Source organism: Pempheris klunzingeri, chromosome 9, assembly GCF_042242105.1.
Source record: "Pempheris klunzingeri isolate RE-2024b chromosome 9, fPemKlu1.hap1, whole genome shotgun sequence".
NCBI lineage: Eukaryota > Metazoa > Chordata > Actinopteri > Acropomatiformes > Pempheridae > Pempheris > Pempheris klunzingeri.
This window is the reverse complement of record NC_092020.1, coordinates 4,703,890-4,722,290: the sequence shown is the minus strand read 5'-3', so window position 1 is coordinate 4,722,290 and position 18,401 is coordinate 4,703,890. Positions and strand designations below refer to the sequence as shown.

Below are 18,401 nucleotides of genomic sequence, written 5' to 3'. Positions count from 1 at the left end.
ATTTAAAAAATACAAATGTCAACTGTAAGTAGCTACCTTTCATTGTTTCATAGCTTAATTTTCACCGTGTTTCATGTTAAGTTCAAACGTTTTGACTGCAACCGTCGTGGTTTGACTGAAATTTGTGCCTGGCTCTGTAACTGAATAGCTACACGTTAGCTCGTGGTAAACTAGAGTAAGAATTTGTAGAGCAAAATGTATGATGTCTTGCCCAGTTGCCACATGTCTGTAATAAATATAATACACAATAAATCCAGGGAGACAAATGCAACAAGTAAACTGGATTTATTGTGTGCTGGCACATCAAATGTATAAACAAAACAGAAGAAAAGTTAAGCTTTCTCATTTGTCTTCACAGATACACATTGAAACAGTCTGTTCTGCTATGCTTACAACTGTAATACATTATTATTAGTATCATTATTATTGTTTTTATTATAGACACAAATGAAAGCCTGCTTTGCTTAAAAAGAGTTATGACAGAAAAAGTTTACGAGAAATGGAGCAAACAACTTCTCCTCTTTGCTGCGTTTTTTTTCTATTGTACAAGTCAGTCTATAGCAGAAACGCTTAACCCTTTGAGGGTCTTCAGCACTTTCTAGTGTGTTATGATTTTTATTTTTAGCATATTTTTTTAGTTTTTCATGCATATTGCTTATAATTTTGCAAGATGGTGAATTTTTCAGAGTTCTCAATTTTTTTCATGTATTTTTTGTGTATTTTAGACCATAAAATGATGCGCATCATGACAAAAACATGGCAATTTAAGGGTTAATTTTTTAAAAAACTAATTAAAATTTGATATGTATGATTAGGGCTGATGCTGGTCTAAAAAACTATTTAAAAAAAATTAAAAAAAAAGAAAGATTTTTAACATTTTTATGGCTTGTTTTTATGCATACACATTTATGTGTGTAAGGATCTTTAACGTGATTATTTCTGAGGACCTTCAAGGGGTTAATGGGTGTCGTTGTTTTGACCCAGTCGTTAATACTCATGCATCATAGAATGAACCCCATGTTCTCAGTTAAGTCTAAAATATATTGTGGGCTTCATTTCTTGATTGTAGTCCCCACCAACCTCTTGCGATTGGATGCTCCTGGTTGAACAGAAGAATGTAAGGAACACTCTTTTTGGTAATTTTGCTGTCAAAGAACCAACAAATTTAGCATTGTTTCAAAGAACAAGCAAAATTATTAGAGCTTTTTTTTCACCCAGTTGTTGCTCTGCATGCTCCTTGATGCTTCTCCAGTGACACAGATGAGTGAACAGCAGGGATCATTTCCTCCTGTATCTCAGTGTGAGTGTTTTCTCTGGCAGATAAATGTACGAGTTACGACCATGGATGCTGAGCTGGAGTTTGCCATCCTGCCCAGCACAACTGGCAAACAGCTTTTTGACCAGGTACACTGTGCGTTGCAATCCAACAGATGCTATGGCAGACAAGTGTGTGATCATGTGACTTGTTGACGTGTTTAGATAGTGAAGACTATCGGGCTGAGGGAAACCTGGTTCTTTGGCCTCCAGTATCAGGACAGCAAAGGCTTCTCCACCTGGCTCAAGCTGAACAAGAGGGTGAGCGGAAAGTGTGTGTGTCGACACTACATCACTTGTTGGTAGAACTGCGCTCCCCTGACAGCCGAGTAAATGATGATGGCATACATGGATGTGGTTTTAGTAATGCTGCCGTGTCACCCCATTGAGGCTAATTAGCACGTATTTCTTCATTCTGGCATCCCTGTGCTGTGGGGTGCCACTCCCAGGTGACAGCTCAAGATGTGAAGAGGGACAACCCTTTGTTGATTAAGTTCAGGGCCAAGTTTTACCCAGAGGATGTCGCTGATGAACTGATCCAGGAAGCAACACAGCGGCTGTTCTTTTTGCAGGTGGGAGATGAGCGCATGCACATTTTTACACTTTTAAAGAGAGTCATGCTGTAAATTTGAAACTCTGTAACATTAGCTGTTGATAATGCGCTTTCCTAATTCCCGATACTCTTTTACTTATCAAATGGCACCACATCTTATTTGGTTGCCATCAGAAACATCCAGATCCATTAAATATTGATATATGCTAAACACATTCGTATTGCAACAATAGTATGAATAAGTTAAACACACATTTGGAGTCTGGACATAGTGGGCATCACAATGCAATGAATGCTGTCTCATGAGTGTGGCAATCATGAATAAGGAATCTCAACCAAAACACAGTGCTGATCCTGCCTTAACGACCACTATGTCTTCTTTTCTGTGTGTCAGGTTAAAGAGAGCATCCTAAACGATGACATATACTGCCCACCTGAGACCGCGGTGCTCTTGGCCTCGTATGCAGTTCAGGTCAAACAAGGAGACTACAGGAAAGACTATCACGTACCAGGATACCTCACGAGAGAGAAGCTGCTGCCACAGAGGTACTGAGTTCTGTGGATATTAGTGTTAACCAAAGTTCAACTTAATTCCACTTTCAGTCATCTGAATTCTAACTGGTGTGTCCTCTCCACTGATAAAACCAGGGTTTTGGAGCAGCACAAGCTGAATAAGAATCAGTGGGAGGAAAGAATCCAGGTGTGGCATGAAGAGCACAAGGGAATACTGAGGTACTGTGGGCCTACAACCAAAAGCCATTCATGCATTTTTTTTTTTGTAAACAGCTGTTGTGTAGTTCATTAAATTGCTCCACGCCACAGAGAGGATGCCATGGTGGAGTACCTGAAGATAGCCCAGGATCTGGAGATGTACGGGGTCAACTACTTTAACATCAAGAACAAGAAAGGATCCGAGCTGTGGCTGGGAGTCGACGCGCTGGGGCTCAACATCTATGACAAAAAGGACAGGTGCGTCGCCATTTAAAAACATATACGACAAACTCGGTGTGACTTTGGGGATCCCCTGACTTTTCACCTTGCCTCATAGCGAGGCTGACATATTTTTTAGTGAAATGTCTCAGCAGTGATTTGGTGGACTGTCACAAAACGGTGCCAATTTTTTTTTTACAGGATGACCCCGAAGATTGGCTTCCCCTGGAGTGAGATCAGAAACATTTCCTTCAATGACAAGAAGTTTCTCATCAAACCAATTGACAAGAAAGCTCCGGTATGCAAAAAACATTATCATTAATGGTCCCTGATAGTGATTTATCTGCATCTGTCTTTACTGCTGCCAAGCTTCATCAAAGGGAGCTAATTTTATAAGAAATTATATTCCTACATACCTAAAGTCACCCAATCGGGACTCCTTTTTATGCAGCTTGATGGTATGTTGAACTGTGAGCCTATTATAGCTTAACTCAAGTCATGGGTGTTCGGGAATGGGATTAAATAGCTGCTCCCGCTCTGGTGCTTAGGGTTTAATATGTAGTACTCATCTTAGCATTAGCAGTGTTTATGGAAACATTTTCACGACTATGTACAGGATGTTACAAATGCTTTGTATATTTATTCAGTGTGGCTGTAAACAGGAGGTGTGAGAGAATCCCATATCATTGCCACTGGTGAAATAACCAATTTTGCAAATGCATAAATTACAGCAAGTAGTGTAATGAGAGCAGCTGCTACTTGATCTCATTCACAAACATGAATTTAGGCTCACATTTCAATTTGGCAACTGACTGCATGCACAGATTTAAGGGAAGCATCCCAGAGCTTAGGGAAATTAATGACAGTCTCCCAAACAAAACCAACCCTTTACATTATTTAAACCCATGTTTAACCGCAAAACAGACCTGAGATGCACACGATGTGCCACAAATCCACCCGTGGACAGTGACCAATATGTGATATATATATATATTTTTTTATGTTTAAGGACTTTGTTTTCTACGTGCCTCGTCTTCGCATCAACAAACGTATCCTGGCCTTGTGTATGGGGAACCATGACCTGTACATGCGCAGACGTAAACCTGACACCATCGAGGTGCAGCAGATGAAGGCCCAGGCCAGGGAGGAGAAGAACAAGAGGCAGATGGAGAGGTAAGGACAGAGGAAATAATGACAGCTTTTTTTTTTTTTTTTTTTTTACAGTTTACAGTGTGTTCTCTCTGCTTTAAGAAAGAACTGTCGGGAGATCTAGTTTTTTTTCAGATGTGTATTTATGCACAATTCTCCTGTCAGGGCTTTGCTCGAGAGTGAGAAAAAAAAGCGAGAAAACGCCGAAAAGGAAACAGAGAAGATTGCTCGTGAGACCATGGAGCTGATGGAGAGATTGAGACAGATTGAAGAACAGACAAAGAGAGCTCAAGATGGTCTGACAACTTTCTGAATACAAATGTTTCTCAACTTGAGTTTTGTTTTTTCTGTCTAAGAACATTAGAAGAATGAGCTAGCATATTGAAATATTTTGTGATTTTAGTATCTCTACAAGGTTCTCATATACTATGTGTGCGTGATGGGTGTTTCTGTGGACATGTGCGCGTGCGTTGCAGAGCTGGAGGAGCAGACTCGCAGGGCTCTTGAGTTGGAGAAGGAGAGGAAAATTGCTCAGGAGGAGGCTGAGCGGCTGGACAAGGACCGCAGAGCTGCAATGGAAGCAAAAGCAGCCCTGCTATACCAATCTGAAACCCAGATCAAGAACCAGGAAAGCCTGGTACTCGAAACACATCTGTATGCTGGGTTAAATTCAGCTTTAACCAAATAGATTAAGTTAGCAGGTGGATTTTCTCCAAATCTAAAAAATAATGAAAAACATTCAGTAACTGACTTTATTCCTATGATGAAGGGCTCATTATGGTATATTTACATATATTGATCAAGTGCCTCTAAGCTAGAAGCAAGGTGTTGCTGTCTTTAGGTATATTAGAGTATAATTTTGTATATTCACACTTTTAGCTGATTCAATAGAAAGGCTGCGAGCCATGATGCTGCATACGAGGATACCCGCACACGCACAGACACACACATAGTCTCTCTCTAACACACATGTGCAGACAGATGCAGGCAGAGCACAATGACCTTAGATCAGGAGCACTCTTAACTCTCTTCCCACTTGTGTGCGTGTGTGTATAGGCCACTGAGCTGGCAGAGCTTACCTCTAAGATCTCCCAGCTGGAAGACGCCAAGAAGAAAAAGGACGACGAGGCAAAGAGATGGCAGAAAAGGGTGAGAATTCACGAAAGAAACCACGAGAAAGATAAAGGATGAATCAAACATGAGCAAAGAGCGATGCCTGACACTCCTAAGTGTTAGACCGAGGTAAAATAGAAGCAATGAGTCAACCCCAGACAAGTATATCACAGTGATTGTATAAATTGTATGGGTGTTACTGCATTGTCAAATGTGGCAAACCTCAGCCCTGTAGAGTCACATTTGGCTAAAACAAGACATTGAATGCATATGCAACTTTTCTCCAAGATTTACTTAAAGTGTATGTAAATCTTTGCATTCAAATAAGGCGTACTAGTCTGAATTCACATGTAGTCTCCACATTATTTGGTATTACTGCGGTGTTACCCTTGTTTCTGTTTTATGAAGACAACAGTTTAATTAGGCGTTCAACAGGGCCATCAGCAGGTTACCCAAGATAACCAAGATAATCAAATTTCCCCTTCAATACTACTAAAATGTGAGCGCAAAATACTATCCAGTTATCTTTTTTCTCAAACAGTACCTGGCATGGAGCTCCCTTTGCAGAATAGGAGCACCATGTTTCAAATCATGATTATGTCATGTTGTGGAACAAATCCAGTTGGCTACTTGCACTTAAATATCCAACCACAGCAATTCACTGCAAGTCGTTTGTGTTGACAGGCGGTCGTAGTAGAAGCTGATTTGGAGCGAACCAAAGAGGAGCTGAAGACTAAACTCATGGGTGTCCACATCCAGAATTCAGTCCACCCTCCTATGCACGACCACGACGAGACGGACGAGAGCAGCGCAGAGGCGAGCGCTGAGCTGTCTTCTCTAGAGATGGTCCGAGATCGCAGTGAGGAGGAAAGAGTAACAGAGGCCCAGAAGAACCAGAGGCTGCAGAAAAACCTCAAGGTAAGTTTAAGTGGATATAATCAAATTTGCCATCTTGCAGAATTGCTGTTCTGTGGCTCGCCTTCAGGTCAGACGTCATGTTCAGCTAAAGATTAGCAGTGAAGCTGTCCTGGAGCTTTTAAGAGTGCAGACAAATGAATCAATAAATGCCTTCAATTTCCTGATTCAGTGGTTATAGGCTCAGTAAATTACGCGGCCTGTAAATTAGGAACCACCCCAGCCGAATGCTGAGGTCAACGCATCATTGGGTCTAATGGCCACTAAATGAGAGCCACAACAAAGCAATACTATATTAAAAAGTATTATTTTTGTAGCCATGCTAGGGCCACGACTCTACGGCAGTGTCCGCTCATTGGTGGGACTGAAAAAAAATCTCAACAACTATTGGACAGACTGCCATGAAGTTTTGTGCAGGCGTTCATGGCCCCCAGAGGATGAACCCTACTGACTTTAGTGATCACCTGACTCTTCATCTAGCATCACAACAAGGTTGAGATTTTTGTTTTGCAGTGAAATGTCTCATCGTAATTGGATGGATTGTCACAAAATGTGGTACAAATAGTCCCCAGAGGCTGTCTCCTTTAGTGCCACCAGCAGGTCCGATTTTTCTCGTATTCGCTGAAATAGCTTCACGTGTACTTGGTGGACAGGCACCAAATTTTGTACAGGCGTTCAGGGTTCCAGAGTGATAGCCTGGACATGGTGCTGACTTTGGTGATCCCCTGACTTTTCCTCTAGTGCCGCCATGGGCTTGACATTTTTGGTTTTGAGTGAAATGCCTCAGCAACCACTGGATAAATTGCTGTGAAATTTTCTGAAGATATTGAATGTCACAAAAAGAAATATTCAGATAACTCTGGTGAACCTCTGATTAAATTGCCGAGTGCATGTGTGTCTTAGCTTTGCACACGCGGCCACGGTGGCTGCCTCTTCCACGCCCCACCTCTTACAGTTTGCGGTTTGAAAGACACGTCTTGTGCTGTTGAAGATTTTAAAGATGTTTAGGTACATTCGCTGTGTTTGCTGTTGACGCGGTCATATGGAGGTTTTGACTGTGCTGTAAAAATGGCAGCTTAAATGCCACCAAAAAATGTGTTTCACCAAATATTGAATGCAGTCTATGTAATTAAACATTGCTGCAGGTACATTGTCATTCTGTTGATTTTATTCATCCAGACCTATTACAACTGAAATAAAATTGGGCTCTATCTGGCAACCAAAACAAGATATGATGTTGCATAGAGGACACAAAAGTGGACTTAATAACTATGGACAATAGAGTGTCTTCAGATGGGGATTGAGGGGAATACAGAGGTGAGGGGAGGTGGGCAAGACTTCTGAATAGTCTCCCAAAGAGTCTCGAGAGAGTGGATTTCATTTGCCGTGTGTTTGTGTTTCTCTTCCAGTTCCTGAGCACCGAGCTGGCCAGAGCTGTAGACGAGAGCAAAAAGACCCCCAATGACCTGATCCACGCTGACAATGTGAAGGCAGGCCGCGACAAATACAAGACCCTACGTCAGATTCGTCAGGGCAACACCAAACAGCGCATTGATGAATTTGAGTCCATGTGAGAGAGGCTGCCATAGGCCCACTCAGGCTGAGGGCAGGATAAGGAGAGACGATGAAATCAAGACAGATTGAGAAATTCTAGAAGTGTAGGTGCAGATTAACGCATAGGTAGAAAATTAAGGGGGCACAACAGGTTGAATATGACGAAATGATGAATGCAGTGATTTTGTTACTGTGCCGTGATTTTTATTGTAATTCCATTTCATTTGGAAACAAGTCAGCGCAGGATGACAACTGTCCTTAAAAATATTTGTACTTCTTTAAGAACAAACACACACTCATGGTCCACTTCAGTGTAGCAAACATATGAGACAAATTATTATTATTATTATTATTATCAATGCTGTCATTTAGGAAAAGCATCAATCACATCACACACATTTACAATTAACTAATGAAGCCATGTGAATATTGATTCTTGAAAGCAGTGACACTTAAGACACTTGTTGTTTCTCCAGCTAAATGTTAAATCCTCTGTTCTTTATCACAGAAATAAAAGACACAGGAACACCATCAGTGTGTTGTGTGTGTGTGTGTGTGTGTGTGTGTGCATGAATGAGTCTATGTATGGATGTCTAATGAGGCATAAAAACAGATGAGCTGCAATCAAAAACAAAAGATAATCATCACTCACAAATAGGCATCTCTCCTACACAACTATAGAGAAAGTTAGGCTGCCTCACTCCATCTCCCATCACCTCACCCCTGCCTCGCTGTCCAAACTAGCAACTCAGTTTTTCTTTAAAACAAATTGGACAAATCGTCGTTTTTGATTGTGTTTTTTTTTTTCCAGCTGTGTAGCTTCCCCCTCCTCTTGATGCTGTCTCTCTAAACAGATGCAAATCCAGTGATCCAGTGGTGACACCATTCACCATGTTTTTTTTTTTTTTTTATAAAACCACCAGACGTAACCAAGTCTAAATAACTTATTCCAGTCAAATTAAAAGAAAAGAAAACAGACACATAGATAGTGAACGGACAAGGCAGATGCTGGGAGACACAGCAGCCTCATTATAACAGCAACAAGGCGATAAACTGTGAATTTCCTTGTCAATTCCGGTTAATCTCGCGAGACATGGGGTCAGTTTTAGGGAGACAAATAACGGGAGGTGCGGGTGGTAGATAATAAGTTACGTTTACGTTTGTTTAGTGCGTCGAGCAGACAACATTCCCGAGTGCGAAGTCCTCCGACGCGGTTCCCAGCAGTTACTCATGAAGTGGAGGCAAAACGCCGCCAGGCGAACAGATCGCGGGAGAAAACCATTACTTTTTTAAAGTTTTCCAGCCTTTCACCCGCGGAACGGCTCGCCAGGACGTCCCTGTCCTGCTGCCACCTCCGACGACAGCTCCGAGTTTCCTGTCCGCGGAGACATATGACCAGCCTCTAGGGTAGGCGTTTTCTCGCCTGGAAAGTGTTGTTTGTGATTTGTTCTCGGCGCGACCAGCTCACTGCCTAAACTCCGAGGAGGCGAGCCGAAGGAGGCACTTCGATCGCGCACGTCGGACTTGAAAGACGCGTCAAACTCTTTAACTCTTTAAGTATAATGAATGAACGGGACCGCCTGGACGCCGCCGCGGACACCTGTGCGTTCCCGACCACCGCTGAGCTCAGCAAGGCAGTGTCCGTCTCCCTGGGCTTGGATACGGTGTCCTCTCCGCTCAGCAACGCCAACCAGTGCTTCAGCGGCGCTTTCGCAGACTTCGACCCCGCTGTGGAGAGCGGCTCCGGAGCGGCTCGAAATATGAACTCAGGGGGCGGCAGGTGTCTCCTGAGCGACGCCAGCATGAGAGAGCACGAGTTTGGAGAGGTGTTCCGTGGCGTGCAGCAGGAGAGCTGCATGGATCTGCTCAGATCCGGCGACATGGACAGCGCGCAAACCGAGACGCGCGGTCCGGTGATATCCAGATATGTCAGCAGGGAATCAAACTTGTTTATGAGCCCGGTGGCAGAGCTTCCCGCGCCCTCTCATGTGGACGAGATCTTACCTTTGAAACCTTACTCCGCGTACTCTGCCAGCCCAAACCTATACAGAGATACCCCGGGTGTGTGGCGCGCATACAGCGGACGATCCGTGCCAGACGCAGGCGCATCTGTCGGATATAATTTCTTGTGTAAATATTGCAATTGTGGGCAAGCCTCTCTTGGATCCAGGCAGGAATGCCATTGTGTCTGGAACATCCAGGGTGAGCAGGGTGGTAAAAGTGGCACCCGAGCAGCGGTGGCACAGGCGTATGGTCAAGTGGAAAGTTACCAAAGTGCAATTCCTCAAGGGCATGCCACTTTTTCCACTATCAAGACTGAATCTTCGGTCTGGGTGGACTGCACAGATCGCAGTTTCAGGTAAAAAGGTTTAATCATTGTTGCTTTATCATTGACATCAGGTCAGGGGGGGGACAGTCCTGTCAAGAGCCACGCACATTCTTTCCTGCCACTCACTCACTCACTCACTCACTCTCATCAAAATACAGCGTGGCAAATACTAATAACCAGGGTTTGATGTGACATGCTTTACAGTTGGTCTTAATGAATCTTACATTGTTGAATGTGGTCCTTTTTATTTTGTGTTTCGAAATTGATTGTTTATTACATCCACAATATCACTTAAAAGCGTCTTGATATCTCTGTAGAGAGCTGCAGAGCCATATTTGATTTGTTAAGAGGCAGCAGAAATAAATCAAATGCAATACGCATGATAATTCTGCAGAGGCAGTTGTGAATCACCATTAAATCATTTGTGCTCCAACAGCCCCATGAGCTCTTCTTGGCCTTGGCCAAATCGTGTTTCAGCTTGCAGCTAGACTGAAGCAAAGTTCACCCTATCCCTAACTTCTCAGAACTGTCCTTATTTGTGCTGCTCAAAATAAGAGTTGACGTGTCAACAGAAGATATAACACCTGTTGCTGATTCTCTGCTTGGAATGTTTAATGTTCAGTTTCCACTTATTTATTCCTCTGTAAAAGTCCTAAAATACTTACAGTTCTTTCATCACAGGGTTGCCTATCCTGTAGGTGATTTGACTTGGTACATGATCATTAATGAGATAGGGAAATCTTTGACAGACCTTAGATACCTAAATCTGACTTTAATAAATGTGTTTGACTGTTATTTGTGTGGGTGTATTGTGGCTATCTATTATTGTGACTAAGTATAGTATCTGTGCCCACTTCTTCCTTTTAAAACTGCACTTTTGTGTACATTTATGTGCCCCTGTGTGTGTGTGTGTGTGTGTGTGTGTGTGTGTGTGTGTGTGTGTGTGTGTGTGTGTGTGTGTGTGTGTGTGTGTGTGTGCGTGTGTGTGTGTGTGTGTGTGTGTGTGTCCAGGGGTGAGGATATGTTTCCAGGTGTGTACCTGTCAGACAGGAGAGCGTGTCAGGTATGCGGTGACGATGCCTCAGGTTGTCACTATGGAGCAGTCACCTGTGGCAGCTGCAAAGTATTCTTTAAGAGGGCCGCTGCAGGTGGGTGTGACAAACACACACGAGTGCACACACACACACACACACACACACACACACACACAGTTACTCTTCCACTGATTTAATTTCTTACACCCACACGCTGGTTCATGCAGGAAAGGCACAGTGACCTGGCATTATGAGGACGAGGTATTTGTTATCAGCAAACACCCACTTATCGTTGCTATGAGTGGAAGCCCAGACATTGTTGAGGTCACTCCCTCATTTCCAGATCACCAGATCTCCATTTTTGTGTGTCACCAGGTAAGCAGAACCACCTGTGTGCCAGCCGGAACGACTGCACCATCGATAAACTGAGGCGGAAAAACTGCGCCTCGTGTCGTTTGAAGAGATGCTTCATGTCAGGAATGAGCCTTAAAGGTGAGGAACTATAGATGAGAATGAGTGAAATATTAGAGGATATAGATATAGAATATGCTGTTTATAGTTTATAAGCAATCAATTTTAAAGCAATATTCATGTTCGTATTATTGTAGACTGTCCAAATTATTCATACAAATTGTATTTTGCTCTTTATCTGTTTTTCTTTTTTCTCCTTTGGCAATGTTTTAAACTTTCAGGCCAATAAAGTCAACTGAATTGAACTGAATTAATGTGAGAGAAAAGTATGTGGCATGCATTCTGAAAATGGGGTCATGGTGGTCAGATGCTGAACATGCACTGGATCAGAACTTATTAATTAAACGTTCCAGGTTAAATACAGTGTAACCAAAGCATTTCAGCAAAGGCCAAAAGAGCAGTTTTTTTTTTTTTTTGCCCAGTGGCAGATGAATGAGAACCTTGCCACGTGGTTATGATAAGTGTTGATTATGAAAGTACAGCCCAGTTTATACTATTCTGTCCCTCTTTCTCTTTCCTGTTTTTCCGGCTATCTCTTGTGTAACAGTCAGACAAAACAACCTGAAATGGAAACGTCTTATCTCCCTTTTGTCTTCCACTTTGTCTGTGTTGTCTGTGGTGGATTCTAGGTCGCAGGCTGAAGGGAGCCGGACAGACAAGGAATGGAGATGAGGAGCCATCTCTGGCTCCCTGGGGGCCTAGGGAGCAGGGAGAGAGGACCGGAAAGAAAGACGTCATCTTGGAGACCGGAAGTGCAGCTGCCAGGGCTCAAAGTGAGGATTAGTGTCACATAAGCTCAAGTATCTTGCTAAATCAATATCAAACATAATTTAGCATCAAAAGATGTGATGTAGTTTTCTTTTTTGTAGTTTTCTGGCTTATGTATCATTTTATCTGTGTATCTTCAGCATCTTCCCAGGCCATGGTTCCGGGCATCCCACCGACCCTGCGCTCCTGCCTTTCCCTGCTCAGTATCCTGCAGTCCATTGAGCCGGCTGTGGTGAATGCCGGACATGACCCAGCCCAGCCAGACAGCCCTGTGTCCTTGCTCACCAGCCTCAATGAGCTTGGGGAAAGACAGCTGGTAACCGTGGTGCGCTGGGCCAAGGCCATCCCAGGTAAATGAGTCTGGGCCAAGGAGATGCACTGGAAGCTAGTTCACGCCACATGTAGACGTTCCTGCCATTGATTCTGGCTCAGCTTGATGCTAGTCCGACTATTTGCACTTCATGCTGGTCAGATCACTGCAAGACAAGACTTACACTGAGCAAGAGAGTGAAAGATACTATGAATCAGCCGCAAAGTAGCACTTGTGTAACTCCAAGTTTACAGTCATTTAAAAGAGCTTTAAAGCTATCAGGTTAAGTCTATCTGTTAGCATTGAGGTAGGCATTTAAGACCTTGTTTTACCAGATAACCCTGGCAGAATTTTATGCCAGTAAACTTCCATGTTGGAGCAGCCCATGCAGTGCAGACCAGCCTGTTCAAATATTAACCAGTAGAGGGTGATATGTTCATATTAAAGCCAAGAATGGCTGCAAATGGCCAGCAATGTATCCAGAGTGTGGTATCCCTTTTCCTGGTCTAAAGTCTTCTTATTTATTCAGTGTTATTCTGTCATGTTTTATCATTTTTGCTTGAGCAGACGTTTTATAAAACAAGTTTTTTGTTAACAGGTTTCCGTGACCTGCATGTGGATGATCAAATGTCAGTGATTCAGTTGTCATGGATGGGGGTGATGGTGTTCGCTCTGGGCTGGAGGTCCTACACGCTTACTAACAGCTCCATGCTCTACTTTGCTCCAGATCTGGTCTTCAACGAGTAAGTCGTGACAAATCCCCCCTTTGCGCAGCTTACCGCTGTAGAGTTCTACTGCTGAAGTGTTCGATTTGAACAAAGTTAAGAGAACTTTGTCCTGTCTGGCACAGCGTCTTTATCAAACAAAGAAAGTTTGTTTGGGCTGTAATAATCACTGTGACAATAGGTTTGTTGGAATATCCTGAGATTTCACCTGTCACCGTGATTGGAAAGAGAGGCCCAGAGGAATGCGAGCTTCAGAGGAAAATTTAAAAGAAATCACATGATGATCGGCATCTCTTCCAGGCGAGACAGTAAACAAGCCTGTTCTGTTCTTACCGTTTCCTTTGCGTTTCGTATATATGTGGCCGCAGAGGGATCACCTCAGATGATTTATTCCGTTTCATCTTCACGAAACCGTCGTCAGAACTGCTGCGCCGTTGACTTGTTCCTTTCTTCACTTTGACAAGTTTTTATTTGCACCCCAACCTCCTCCAGCCTCTATTGAAATCCTTCTGACGCTCCAACTCCTGCCGTTTTGTCTTTTCTTTGTAACTTTTAAAAACTTAACACAGGCTTTGAAATCAAGTCACTGTACACGATACACATAAGTGACAATTCCACCTCTTATCAGTAAGTTCCCCCTCGGTGTTGAGGGAGGGTGTTGCTCAAAATGCTAAAGCCAGTCAAAGGCCCTCAGAGCGGATTTCATTTGGCTGGTGTTTCGCGCAACATTAGCAAAACACTCATTGTGTCTGCATTAGACCTCTGTCACTCTATTGGGCTGCCTCTGACCTGCACGGTAATGGACACGCCTGCCCTTGTTGCTGACCCTCATTTTTCTCTGCCTCTCTGTCGTTCCCTTTTTCCATTATCCACCCCACTCATTTTTTCTCACCTCTGCTGCTTTTTTCTTCTTTTTTCCTTCGCTCTCGCTTCTGCCACCATTAATTGTCTTCCACCTTTATATATTTCTCTCTGCCTGACCCTCTCTTGGCTTGTCGCTTCCTTTGTCGCACCTTGTGCTCCTTCTTCTCCTTCTTCTCCTCTCACGGGGTTTTTTTTTCTTTTCTTTTTCTTCCTTCCTTACAGCCAGCGGATGCAAGTGTCCAGTATGTATGAACACTGTGTGAGGATGAAGCTGCTCTCCCAAAGGTTCTGCATGCTGAAGGTCACCCAGGAGGAGTTCCTCTGCATGAAGGCCCTGGTCCTCTTCAGCATCAGTGAGTCTGCTGGGACCACATCTGAAATAAAAAGTTCAATGTCACCTCCGCAAGTGAAATATGACCACCACAGAGTGCAGCCATACTTCAGAGAATTGATGGGATGGATAAAGTCTGTGAGAGTTATTGTTATGTTCTGGCTTTGTGGTCACAGTACCAGTGGAGGGCCTGAAGAACCAGCGTTGTTTTGATGAACTGCGGACCTCCTACATCAAGGAGCTGGATCGCTTGGCCAGCCGCCGCGGAGAGACCACACGTACACAGAGACTGTTTCAGCTCACACAGCTGCTGGACTACCTCCAGTCGGTAACAGACACAATTCTTCTCCACATATGAAAACACACCATGTCGTGACTCCGAACTCCAATATAAAGGCAATTTACAGTTAGTGTTGCAGAACAACTACTTGAGCAGGGAATAGTAATAGTGCAGATCAAAGTTTTACACAAACACTGTATTTCGCTCACGGCAAAACAGTGCCAACTTATTAACTGCGTCAGGCTGCGTCAGGATTTATAATCACTTTAATGGCTGAATAGGTCAGTTATTACACTTCAAATTTAAGCAACCGTCTGTTTTAGTTAAGTATAGTTTCATTCTGTTTTTCCTCACGTGACAACCAGGGGTACAGCTCCAGTACGTGTGTTCTAATGATGGTTAAGCACATACCAAGGGGCCATATGACTCCATACTGGTTGCACATGAGGAGGGAAAATGATAGTCACCCTCTGCTGGTAGCATTGCTGCATCACAATGTAATGCGCCGTAACTGACACACACCGCCCACCACTCACCCAGAGGCAACCAATGTTACATTTTAAACCTCTAAAAAGAACTGTGTTAATTGGTATACAAACTGTCTAAATGCGACCTTTGTCCTCATGTTTACTTTGGAAAAGGAAACAAGGATTTCCGACCAGATTGTATCCATTTAAATAAAAAGCGCCAGAAAGTGAGTCATTAAAGCTGTTAAAGTTTTACACTCATGTTCCTCAAGTTGCCTATCTGCTTCATAATTTAATATCTTAAAGAGGACAGCGTGACTCAGTGAACTCCCATTTGCATAGATTGTTTGATTTTAGCACAAGTTTGGTAAAGTATTAAATCATCCATGCACTGCGTTTTTTTTTTCTCCTAACTTTATTCTGCACATGCTTCGCACACAGATGTAGCCAAGATAATTAAATTCAGTAAAACCTGAAAGGAAGCATGTTTTACGACCCTCTTTTTTATTCAAACATAGTACAAACTGACTGTAAGGATATCTATCAAGGTTTTAGAAGGCCTGAAAAACTGATAGTACACTGTTGCCCATAAAGTTGGAATAATTGTTCAATACCCCCAATTTAGTTAAAGCCTGAATACACAGTTTGCAAAGGTTCATTGTGGTTTAAGTTTCACTGTGATATGTTTGGAAGAGTTTGATCAATAAAGTTGAGAAGATATACACTTTATTTATCAAGAATAAATCACATTGTCACAATCATTTCATGAGAAGAGGTAAAAAACATTTTATTCCAACTTTATGGGCAACAGTGTATTTATGCACATTAAACTTTTTACAGTGATTCTTGTAATGGTGAGAATTCTAATAAAAAATGTATTACTGTATAAGCCCAAACACGGATTATTCCCAAATCTATGCTTAAATGGATTTGAAATAATCTTTTTTTAAAATTGGTTAATGGAGATATGAGGATATGAAGCTTCTTGGCAGCAGTGCAACCACTAGAGGGTGTAGATGCCCCCCCCCCTAACATTAGTAGAACTTCATGTGACTTGGTAAGATCGGTTATATATTGAGCTGGGAAGTTTCCTCCCAAAGAGAGCAGAGCTGCAGCAGTTTCAGCCTCATGTCTTTCACTGTGGATTTACCCTGAAAGGTTCTGCTTTGTCTGTGTCCCACTCTCATCTCAGATTTTCTAACACCTTATGAGCTAAAGGGCAGCCAGGGATTGTCTGGCAGGGCCCTTTAGGCAAAAAAAGAGAGTCGATCAAGGCTTTGCAGTTCAAGCCCCTTCAGCAGCTACCCTGCCCGTGGAGCTTAGAGCATCACGATGAGCGCCACCTTTTTAAATCACCTCTTCCGCTCGTGTGAATAAACGGGCTTTAATGCCGTTTGTTATTTCCTCTTTTATGTGCAGGCGTTGTTCCTTTGCAGCGCCGCACACATTCAAGCACATCATCTTTGTTATTAATAACCCGTGCGTGATCTCTGCCTCTCTCCTTGTTCTCTTTTCCCCAGATTGTGAAGAACTTACACCAGTTCACCTATGATCTGTTCATCCAAGCTCAGTCCCTGCAGACGCGTGTCAACTTCCCGGAGATGATCTCAGAGATTGTGAGCGTTCATGTGCCAAAGATCCTCTCAGGCATGGTCAAGCCCATCCTTTTCCATAATACAGCCTAGAGAGGAGTCTCTGTGACTGTCTTATATGTCGCTTGAGCTTTGGCACCCAGTCCTTCGGCCACCTCTGGTAAAGCTTGAAATGGCGAGAGAGAGTTTCTGATTTTATGAGGTGAACGATACACAAGCTCCTTTTTACCCACAGGGCGAGAGCGGGGCACAGTGAGGCTGTGGGTGGACATTAACAGAGGGGCCTACAGAACATTCTTCCAGTCTGTTGTAATTTAATTATATCCACTCTATTCTTCTTACTGTGTGCTCCTGTTCTGTATCACGCACATCAAATCTTTCTGGAGCTTATGAAAACACCTTGCATGCGATCCTCCACACTATCTCATGAATGGCCGACCAGCTGGCATGTAGACATCTTCACGCTGATAATGACAACGCGTCATTTTGAGAGGGAGAAAAACACGTTTGCAGAGTTCACATCACTGTGGCTTGTCTGTGTGCAGTAGTATGACATTTGGACTAGCTTTTCCACAATGAATGTTATTGTGTGCACCTGAGATGAACAAAGTTGTTGATTGACAGTTAATAAACGGTTGTGGCATGCATGCTAAGAAGCGACGCTCTTGCCTGGAGGCATATAAAAACATTTCTGAGAGCTGCTCTCATCCATAGACATAATGGTCAACTAATAGTTAATGGTGTCCACAAAACAAATACACTTATAAACCACATTAATGCAAATTTAAAATGTATATTCATGAATTTTATGATGTGAAAAGGGCACAACAAAAACGATGAGGAAAATAATTGGACAAAATACTCAAATCACTCATTAGTCGACTAACGTAATGGGTGACTTTTAAAAAAAAAAAAAGTTTGCTTGTTTTTCAGTGTCAAATGTTACTCAAGTACATTTTTTTCCAGAGCAGGCATTTCACACTGTTGTAATTTTTCTACTGTTTCTTAAAATGTTCTTTGCAAGTGCATTGTTGTGCATCATCACGTGTTCATTGTAGCTTCTGACAGTTTTTGCTCACTGTCAAATGTCAGAAATCCGCGCACCTGTAGCTACCTGTGCAACTTAACATTTAATAAAAGTGCAGCATGAGTGTGTATCTGTTTGTCGATGGTGAGGGCAGACCGAGAGAGAGAGAGAGAGAGAGGCAAACCGGTGCAATCTAGAACAAATGTCGATAAAGTGTGGTCTCTTTTGAGTGCGCGCCAGTGACAATGCAGTAATCAGCCTGTTTTTCTCTGTGTGATTCATTTCAGTGTGCGATGCAGTCAGGTGGACAGACAGACTTTAGAGAACATCAGATAATAAAGTCTTTCCTACCACTGCATTACCCTCCCTCAGGATTATTCATTCTCCACCCAGCCAGGTAATAGATCACAGCAGGAAACCAGAACATATCACAGAGTCGAAAGGAAGAGGCCTATCTGAATTATTCCTGGCTGAACTATTCCGTCTATTTATCCTGTGAAGAAAAAGCCATGTCTGCTGATCTGACAACAGAAAGCGCTGCCTGTGTTTTAATACCATCTAGTGGCGGCTGATGAGTCTACATCAGTAAACTGAAACTCGGCAATAGTATAGCAGGACAACATCTGCTGGATGCATTGACATTTGCTTCGTAATGTAATTGGACACGGATTCACC

General features: G+C 43.0%; 2 protein-coding genes across 2 annotated transcripts; both read left to right on the top strand.

The window, feature by feature from the left end:
- Positions 1–7,664, top strand: LOC139206879 (moesin-like). The gene is made up of 15 exons (XM_070836477.1): positions 1–24; positions 1,070–1,117; positions 1,321–1,404; positions 1,480–1,575; positions 1,764–1,886; positions 2,262–2,413; positions 2,516–2,599; positions 2,690–2,836; positions 2,999–3,095; positions 3,807–3,970; positions 4,112–4,242; positions 4,423–4,583; positions 5,003–5,095; positions 5,744–5,977; positions 7,384–7,664. The coding sequence occupies exons 1-15, from the start codon at positions 16–18 to the stop codon at positions 7,546–7,548; spliced, it is 1,788 nt and encodes a 595-aa protein (XP_070692578.1). The 5' UTR covers positions 1–15; the 3' UTR covers positions 7,549–7,664.
- A 1,426-nt stretch (positions 7,665–9,090) lies between these two features.
- Positions 9,091–18,019, top strand: LOC139207588 (progesterone receptor-like). The gene is made up of 9 exons (XM_070837327.1): positions 9,091–9,887; positions 10,908–11,005; positions 11,267–11,383; positions 11,992–12,135; positions 12,271–12,480; positions 13,039–13,183; positions 14,252–14,382; positions 14,537–14,688; positions 16,628–18,019. The coding sequence occupies exons 1-9, from the start codon at positions 9,091–9,093 to the stop codon at positions 16,790–16,792; spliced, it is 1,959 nt and encodes a 652-aa protein (XP_070693428.1). The 3' UTR covers positions 16,793–18,019.
- The last annotated feature ends 382 nt before the right edge of the window (positions 18,020–18,401 follow it).

Excerpts from the sequence above, each read along its gene's own strand:
- LOC139207588 (XM_070837327.1), top strand. The coding sequence starts at position 9,091 with ATGAATGAACGGGACCGCCTGGACGCCGCCGCGGACACCTGTGCGTTC. Across the intron at positions 9,888-10,907 it reads TGCACAGATCGCAGTTTCAG|GAGAGCGTGTCAGGTATGCG; the intron begins GTAAAAAGGTTT and ends CCTGTCAGACAG. Across the intron at positions 14,689-16,627 it reads TGCTGGACTACCTCCAGTCG|ATTGTGAAGAACTTACACCA; the intron begins GTAACAGACACA and ends TCTTTTCCCCAG.
- LOC139206879 (XM_070836477.1), top strand. Across the intron at positions 1,405-1,479 it reads GCAAACAGCTTTTTGACCAG|ATAGTGAAGACTATCGGGCT; the intron begins GTACACTGTGCG and ends TGACGTGTTTAG. Across the intron at positions 3,096-3,806 it reads CAATTGACAAGAAAGCTCCG|GACTTTGTTTTCTACGTGCC; the intron begins GTATGCAAAAAA and ends TTTATGTTTAAG.